The sequence below is a fragment of the Rhinopithecus bieti genome, unplaced genomic scaffold, assembly GCF_001698545.2.
Source record: "Rhinopithecus bieti isolate Rb0 unplaced genomic scaffold, ASM169854v2 scaffold_574, whole genome shotgun sequence".
NCBI classification, from domain to species: Eukaryota; Metazoa; Chordata; class Mammalia; order Primates; family Cercopithecidae; genus Rhinopithecus; species Rhinopithecus bieti.
The window spans coordinates 772,851-781,746 of NW_016803605.1; the positions used below are offsets into that span (position 1 = coordinate 772,851).

At 52.5% G+C, this 8,896-nt stretch overlaps 1 protein-coding gene across 1 annotated transcript in view; it reads left to right on the forward strand.

The window, feature by feature from the left end:
- The window catches only part of SLC8A2 (solute carrier family 8 member A2), a 44,336-nt gene that overhangs the window by 822 nt on the left and 34,618 nt on the right, over nt 1-8,896 (forward strand). Inside the window, 2 exon segments of the mRNA XM_017889271.1 lie at nt 5,060-5,155; nt 5,157-5,748. Coding sequence (XP_017744760.1) covers nt 5,076-5,155; nt 5,157-5,748 — 672 coding nt within the window. The 5' untranslated portion in view covers nt 5,060-5,075.

The window sequence follows — 8,896 nt, forward strand, 5'->3', positions numbered from 1 at the left end:
CCCCCCCTCCCGCGCTCTCTACCTCCGCCCCCGCCTTCCTGTGTCTGGGTCTCATCTTTCTGTCTCTCCACATCTCTCAAGGGTCTCTGTCTAGCAGAGTCTGGCCGCCTCTGGGAGTCCCTGTCTCTCAGTCTCTCACTCCTGTCTCACTCACTCTGTGTCTCTGTGCCGGGGGGCTCTGTCTCTACTGTCTCTAAGTCCTGGGTTTCTCTCTCCTTTCCTCTTGCGCCATCTCTGTTTCTCTGTGTCTCTGTGTCTCTGTCTCTCTCCCCTGTCTCAGCTTTCCTGTGTCTCTCTCTGTCTCTGCTTTCTCTGTGTCTCTGTCTCTTTCCATGTCCGCGTCTCTCTCTCCCGCTCTCTCTTTCTCTCTCTCTCTCCCCCTCGTCTCCATCTCTACCTCTGGGTATCTCAGTCTCTGTTTCTCTCTCTCTTTCCTCTTCTCTGGCTCTCCCTGGGAGCCAGTGTGCCCTCCTCCTCCACACCACTGTCTCCGCCCCTGGCAGGGGAGACCTGGAGGAAGAAGACCTCCCCCACCCGCAGAGTGGGCTCCCCCAGGCCTGGAGTCCTCTAAACTCCTCTCCCCACTTCAGCAGAGCTCCCTTGCTCTCTCTGGTCCTCCCAGCCGGCACCCACCCCAACTCTCCCCTGAGAACCGAGCCCGCCTCCCCTTGCCTTGTTTCTGACATTCTGAGGCCGGTCCTTCTTGCAGTTTAACCGGTAGTCTTTGTAGTAGATATGAGACCAGATGTCCCTTCAATCTAACCTCCCCATTCTTCCTCGTATAACTGGACCAGTCCTTCCTACCGTCTAACTTCCATACCTCTTGCTGTTTGTTCAGCTCTTGATTCATTCATTCTTGTTGATAATTACTGAGCGCCTTTCCTGCTCCGGGCAAGCACAGGGTACTGGGTTAGACCAGGCCAGTCCTTCCTGCAGTCTCACTTCCATCCCTTTCCTGGTGTGCCAGCCTCACACCTGTCTCAGTGGGGGTGGGTCTCAACAGCTTCTCCGCCACCTCTTGGGGGATGCTGAGAGGGCCCTGGCCAACACACTGGCTGCCTTCCTTGAGTGAAGGAGGCCATGGAGAAGGTGGGCGAGAGAGTGAGTGATGGAGAAAAGGTATGAGGCTGTGCCTGTAGCCCTGGTCTGTGTGTGTGTGTGTGTGTCTCCCTGGCTGCAGGTGAGGTCCCAGCCCTGTGTGACAGTGCCTGCGGGGGGCTTCAGATGACTTTAAAGAGCACTAGGTTAAGAGCCCTGTTCCTCCTTTGGACCTCAGTTTACCTATTATCAGTGTATCACAGCCCCAAGCACCCAAACTCTGTGATGTGATCCCCACGCTGGACCATTTCGAGGTGGTTGGGAGCACTTGGGCTCACGCTGGGGCAGTAAACGTGCATGTTTAGAAGTCTGAGGGCCAGCCCCCCAACACAGGCACAGTCAGGAAAGCACCCCTCGCAGCACCGCCCCACTGTGGGGTGGCAGCGTGAGGGATGTGAGGGAGGGGTCTTACCTGGCACGCCAGACTGCACCCACCCCCAGACATGCAGTCCCGTTCTTCTGACCAAGGACCCAAGAGGTGTGTGAGGTGGAACAGGGGTGCCCACCGCTGACCCGTTGGCCACAGGCCCGCAAAGGGAGGGAGAGATGGCCCTGGGAGATGGTGCCTGCCATCTGCCCTCCCCATTCCCACCCTGGGCTCCACCTGATCCTTTTGCCCCTGGATTCTAAAAGCAGATTGGGTTTCAGGGCTGCTGGTGGATGGAGAGGCAGAGGCAGGAGCCGGGAGCAGAGGGAGCCCATGGTCCCCAGTGACAGGGCTCAGACCTCTTGGTCATTCATTTCACAAATATTTATCTAGTGCTTTCTCTCCCTGACTGCTCCTCCCGCAAGGCCCCAGCGAGAAACCAGGTTTTGCAGGAAAAAGGGATTGCACTAGGCTGTACTTGACCAGCCCCTGGGCTAGGAGGGTGGACATGAGAACCCCCATCACCTGGCCCTGGTCTCCCTTGAGAACTACAGCAGCAGGGACAGGTGGTTAAACCTGAGGGAAGAATTCCCAGGCCAAGGCTTCCTCCCGGAGAGAGTGGGGTTTGGTTTGATGCTTTAGAAGAATTCCTGACTCCTATTTCTCCTGAAAGCCGGGGAGGCGGAGGGAGAAGGGAGCATGAGTCTTTGCTTTGGATCCTGGTGGGTTTGTAATTATGCCTAAGTTGTTGCTAATTAGGGGGCTGCTAATTAGATGTATCATTAGGGGCCTTGCTGACGGGGCTAATTGTGCAGTGCCCTTTAAGAATCACCCCTCTTCCCCGCCCCTGCCTGCACACACACACACACACACACACACACACACACAGACGCACACAGGCGTGCTCCTCGCTTGCTCTCTCCTTCTTGGGAAGTTCTGCCAACACGCTGCCTCCCTCCCCCAGAGGAGCCAGCTCCCAGCCCATGGGTACGTGGGTGTGAGTTGGGGACAGGCTGTGGGTTAGACTCTCAGAAGAGCTTTTCAGGCAAATGGAAGCCCCTAGAAGAAATGAGGCTGGTGGCAGAAGGGTCTGGGAGGGTGGAGGCTCCCAGGACACCTCTCTTCCTCTCTCCCTCCCTTTTTGATAAGCCACTGGGTTACCGTGGCAACGTGAGGGCGGGGCGGAGGAGCTCAGAGTCAGGGCCACTCTTGGAGAGCCGACCTGGGAGCCAGAGTTGGTGCTGGATGATGTGGGCAAGTTCCATAACCTCTCTGTACCTTGGTCCTCTCACCTGTGGAATGGAGGGGCACTCCCCAAAGCGGGAGGGTGTCATTTTGGATGGGGTGTTCGGGGAAGGTGACATCAGAGTGGAAACCCGAAAGGGAGGAGGGAGCAAGGCTAGTGGATATGTGGGGAAGAGTGGGCCGGGCACGGTGGCATGCGCCTGTGATCTCAGCACTTTGGGAGGCCAAGGCAGGTGGAGCGCCTGAACCCAGGAGTTCAAGAACAGCCTGGGCAACAAAGAGACTCCCGGCTCTACAAAAGATTAGCTGGGTGTGGTGGCGCACGCCTGTACTTCCCGCTACTTGGGAGGCTGAGGAGGGAGGATCGCTGAGCCCTGGAGGTCGAGGCTGCAGTGAGCTGTTATGGCGCCACTGCACTCCAGCCTCGGCAACAGAGCGAGACCCTGTCTCAAAAATAAATACACAAATAGAGAAGTGTGTTCGAGGGAGGGGGAACAGCAGGTGCCAGGGCTCCAAGGCAGAAGCTTGTCTGGTGAGGCTGAGGAGCAGAGGGGAGGTGAGGGTGGCTGAGGCAGACTGGGTGACGGGGAGAGGGCAGAAAAAAAGGCCAGAAAGGGATTCGGGGCCAGATTGTGCAGGACCTCACAGGCCCTGGAGAGGACATTGGTGCTGTGAGTGAGATGGGAACCATGGGGGTTCTGAACAGCAGAGGGATGATGCAAGCCGATTTGTGGGCTTTTTTTTGTTGTTGGTTTTGTTTTGTTTTTGAGACAGAGTCTGGTTTTGTCGCCCAGACTGGAGTGCAATGGCATGATCTTGGCTCACTGCAACCTCCGCCTCCCTGGCTCAAGCAATTCTCATGCCTCAGCCTCCTGAGTAGCTGAGATTACAGGCACACGCCACCACACCTGGCTAAATTTTTTTTTTTTTTTGTATTTTTTGTATTTTTAGTAGAGACAGGGTTTCACCGTGTTGGCCAGGCTGGTCTCAAACTCCTGACCTCAAGTGATCCACCTGCCTCGGCCTTAAAGTGCTGGGATTACAGGTGTGAGCCACCGTGTCCAGTGATTTGTGTTTTAAAAGGAGACCCAGATAAGACACGATAATAGCCACTCAAACTCAGCACCTGAGGCAGGGAGAGAAATAATGAAACAGTAGAGCCCCCACACCCACAAATGGGACAGAAAGCCCGGCACAGGGCCTTGGATGTCACAGCCCCTAAGGAACTGCACCACTTACAGAGCCTGGGGAGAAGCCCAGGTCAGACACCGGGAAGCTGGAGAGACTGATGCCTGCTACCACCTTGGGGAGGGACATGAATGAGACCCTCCAGCAACCCCTCCCCAGCCCTCCTTGAAACAGACATGGTCCAACACCCGCCACAGCCCAAATCCTGCGCAAGAGCTTTCACAGGGCCGAGTTGGAGACTGAATCTCCTAACAAACTCAGAGCCTCCTGCTCCCTGCCTCTCAGTGAATTTGGCAGTTTGTGTGCTTTTGTGCCTGGCTTCATTCAGCCGCTGTGACATCTGTGAGATTCATCCATGTGCTGGGTGCAGCAGCAAATAATCCACTCCCTTTTCAGTGCTCTATAATATTTCACTGTGCAAATCCTCCAAATATCTATCTCCATTTTACTGCCGATAGGCCTCTGGGTTGTTTCAAGATTGACGCTATTATAAATAAAGCTGCTATGAACATTCTTGTTTTATTTTATTTTGAGATGAAGTCTCACTCTGTCACCCAGGCTGGACTACAGTAGCGCCACCTCAGCTCACTGCAACCTCCGCCTCCCAGGTTCAAGCGATTCTCTTGCCTCAGCCTCCCGAGTAGCTGGGGTTACAGGCTCCCGCCACCCTGCCCAGCTAGTTTTTGTATTTTTAGTAGAGACGGGGTTTCACCATGTCGGCCAGGCTGGTCTTGAACTCCTGACCTCAGGTGATCCACCCACCTCGGCCTCCCAAAGTGCAGGGATTACAGGTGTGAGCCACTGCGCCTGGCTCCTTAGTGGACATAAGGACCTATTTCTCAGGCACATACCAAGGAGCAAAACTGCTGAATTGCACGATGTGTGGTGTGTTCAGCTGTAGTTTCCCGAAGTGCATAGACCAATTTGCATTCCCACCAGCAGCGCATGGGGGTTCCTCTGTCCTTATCTTTCAGTCTTTCTCTCTCTGTGGGTCTCTGGCACTCTCTGTGTCTCTCTGTGTCTCCGTCACCCTGGGTCCCCATCCTCCCTGCACTGGTCCTCAGCTTCTCCCCTAACCCTCCTTCCCCAGTGAGCTTTGAACTTTGTGTTACACAAAGGGGTTTGCTTCCCTCACCCAGACCTCCTCCTCCTTCCCCATAGGACCCCACCACCCCCCATGGCTCCCCTGGCCTTGGTGGGGGTCGCACTCCTCCTGGCGGCTCCCCCATGCTCCGGGGCAGCCACCCCAACCCCTCCCTGCCGCCTCCCCGGCCAATGACAGCGACACCAACACAGGGGGCTGCCAGGGGTCCTACCGCTGCCAGCCGGGGGTGCTGCTGCCCGTGTGGGAGCCCGACGACCCATCGCTGGGTGACAAGGCGGCACGGGCAGTGGTCTACTTTGTGGCCATGGTCTACATGTTTCTGGGAGTGTCCATCATCGCCGACCGCTTCATGGCGGCCATCGAGGTCATCACATCAAAAGAAAAGGAGATCACCATCACCAAGGCCAACGGCGAGACCAGCGTGGGCACCGTTCGCATTTGGAACGAGACAGTGTCCAACCTCACGCTCATGGCCCTGGGCTCCTCTGCACCCGAGATCCTGCTGTCAGTCATCGAGGTCTGCGGTCACAACTTCCAGGCGGGTGAGCTGGGCCCAGGCACCATCGTGGGCAGCGCTGCCTTCAACATGTTTGTGGTCATTGCTGTGTGCATCTATGTCATCCCAGCCGGCGAGAGCCGCAAGATCAAGCACCTGAGAGTCTTCTTCGTCACTGCCTCTTGGAGCATCTTCGCCTATGTTTGGCTTTATCTCATCCTTGCTGTTTTTTCCCCGGGTGTGGTCCAGGTGAGCAAAGACCCATGGATGCTTTCTTGGTGCATGTGTGTCTGCGAAATCCAGAGAGGTGGCTCTTGGCTTGGAATGTTGATTGGTGTATTTGCAGAAATGCATGCGCACATCTGAGAGGGCTGCTAAGTACAGTTGTGCAGGTCACAGACTGCACAAGGGGATTAAGTCAAACAGGGCAAGTCCTGCTGGGGGGAGCTGGAGTTCTGCTCATGCTACCCAGCCATATCTCTGGAGGGTGCAGCAAACATTGATTTGCCTGGAGGGATGCACTGTTTTGCACTTAATAACAGTACGCTTATTTGGAAGGGGCACCTTTTAGCTCCCAAAAGGGTGTTGTATGTACGAACAGAGCCCCTGTGATCTGTGTAATGCATGCTAGGTATGTTCACATGTTTTCCTACACTCTCTACCTTTTGCATAATTGAGTCTCGCTTTTGCAATAAGACATCCTCCATTCACATAATTCATACTACCCTCGCATATAATCCAGCCTTGTGTTTTCCAACGTTGCTAATTGACTTGAGTAACTTAGTGCAATTTGCATAATTTATCCACAGGCTTGCATAGATACATACCTACATCTGCATAATTTAGCCATTTGCCAGATATGTAATCACGGTTTGCATGATTCATTCATTATTCATCATCAGTTTCTGATGTTGGGATAATTTATGCCACTTCAGTGTAACGTATACTCTCATCCAACGCAACATCGATATAAGCCCAGTGACTGCTTTGCATAATTTATTCCAATAGTGAGACAAAATTTAGACTCACAGCTGCATAATTTATACCTTTATTTCCATAATTTTTTGCCTTTCGCTCAGCCCGTGTTTTTTTTTTTTTTTTTTTTTTTTTTTGAGACGGAGTCTCGCTCTGCCGCCCAGGCTGGAGTGCAGTGGCCAGATCTCAGCTCACTGCAAGCTCCGCCTCCCGGGTTCATGCCATTCTCCTGGCTCAGCCTCCGGAGTAGCTGGGACTACAGGCGCCCGCCACCTCGCCCGGCTAGTTTTTTGTATTTTTTTTTTTTTAGTAGAGACGGGGTTTCACCATATTAGCCAGGATGGTTTCGATCTCCTGACCTCGTGATCCGCCCGTCTCAGCCTCCCAAAGTGCTGGGATTACAGGCTTGAGCCACTGCGCCCGGCCCGTGTCTTAACCTGCATACTATGTAGTCTTCCTCGACAATGTTTGCCTAATGTAGTTCCCACAACCCCATGACTGCCTCCTACATTTGCATAATTTATTTATGGGCCTGGCCTAATTCAGTCACACACATGCATAATTTATTTGCAGGTGTCCAGGATTCATTCACACATGTGTGTAATCTATTTTTGCCTATCTGTCAGGTTTCTGCCAGTTACAGTTTCTTCCCAGGAAGGATCTGAAGCTAGAGACAGAAAAATGCCTTGTGGGTTTTCTGTGAAGGAGGATATATAACAGAGGGATCAGAAGCCACAGTGAGGAAAGGGGAGGACAGTGACACCAGAAGACAGGGCTCCTGAAAGAGGGAGAGAGAAAGAGGAGAGAGTTTCTCATCTGCCATGGTGAAAAGCGTGCAGCGATATGTCATAGTTTAAGGTGCTGTTAAAATGAAGTCAGTGTCCTGACTTAGGCTTTCAAAAAGGCCTTTGAGGCCAGGTGTGGCAGCTCACGCCTGTAATCCTAGCACTTTGGGAGGTCGAGGCAGGACCTGAGATCAGGAGTTTGAGACCAGCCTGGCCAACATGGTGAAACCCCATCACTACTAAAAATACAAAAGTTAGCTCAGCATGGTGGTGCTCGCCTGTAATCCCAGCTACTCGGGAGGCTGAGGCAGGAGAATCTCTTAAACCTGGGAGGCGGAAGTTGCAGTGAACCAAGATGGCCCCACTGCACTCTACCCCGGGTGACAGAGTGAGACTCTCTCAAAAAAGAGAAAAGAAAGGAAGAAAGGAGAATGTAACAGATATTTTGTTACATCCCTTTATTTCTGCTGACATGAAATTCTTAGGTAATAACAGAGAGATCTTGTAGCCTCAGAGTTTGATCCATGTACCTGAAGCCAGAGATCTGGGTTCAAATCCCACCTCTGCCTTTCCCTCACTGTGTGACCTAGGGCAGGTTCCTTAGCTTCTCCATGCCTCAGTTTCCCCACCTGTAAAACGGGGATCATGAGAGTGCTGACTTCATAGGGCTGCCATCAGGATTAACTGAATTGCTCCGTGTGGAAAGACTTAAAATAGTCTGCCTGGAACAGAGTAAATGTTAGCTATTCATTAACAAACTCCCCTATGCATTTGGCTTCCAAAAAGTCAATATAATGTCCAAACTGTGTTACAAAGAAAAGATTTCTATTTTTTTGTTTGAGACGGAGTCTTTCTCTGTCGCCCAGGCTGGAGTGCAGTGGCATGATCTTGGCTCACTGCAATCTCCACCTCCCAGGTTCAAGCGATTCTCCTGCCTCAGCCTCCCGAGTAGCTGAGATTACAGGTGTGCGCCACCATGCCCAGCTAATTTTTGTATTTTCAGTAGAGACGGGATTTTGCCATGTTGGCCAGGATGGTCTTGAACTCCCGACCTCAAGTGATTACAGGCGTGAGCCACTGTGCCCCGCCTGAAGAAAAGGTTTCTAACAGAACACTGCATTTCCACCTGGAAATGCTTCATCACAAATACCCTCATGACAAGGGAGCCAAATGCAGGCATCGATTTATAATGAATAAGTTGGGCTTCAGAGAAAGAAAAATATCAGAAACCATTACATGCAAGAAGTCTAGGAAGAGCAACAGGTAGCCTCGAGACTTAAAACAAGTGTATTTGGAGTATGTGAAACCATACATAAGGCCAGGCACAGTGGCTCACACCTATAATCCCAGCACTTTGGGAGGCTGAGGTGGATGGATCACCTGAGGTCATGAGTTTGAAACCAGCCTGACCAACATGGTGAAACCCCATCTCTACTAAAAATACAAAAAATAGTTGGACATAGTGGCTGGTGCCTGTAATTCCAGCTACTCGGGAGGCTGAGGCAGGAGAAATGCTTGAACCTGGGAGGTGGAGGTTGCAGTGAACTGAGACTGGGCCACTGCACTCCAGCCTGGGCAACAGAGATAGACTTCATGTCAGAAAAAAAAAAAAAAAAGACATTTAAAAAAGATATAAA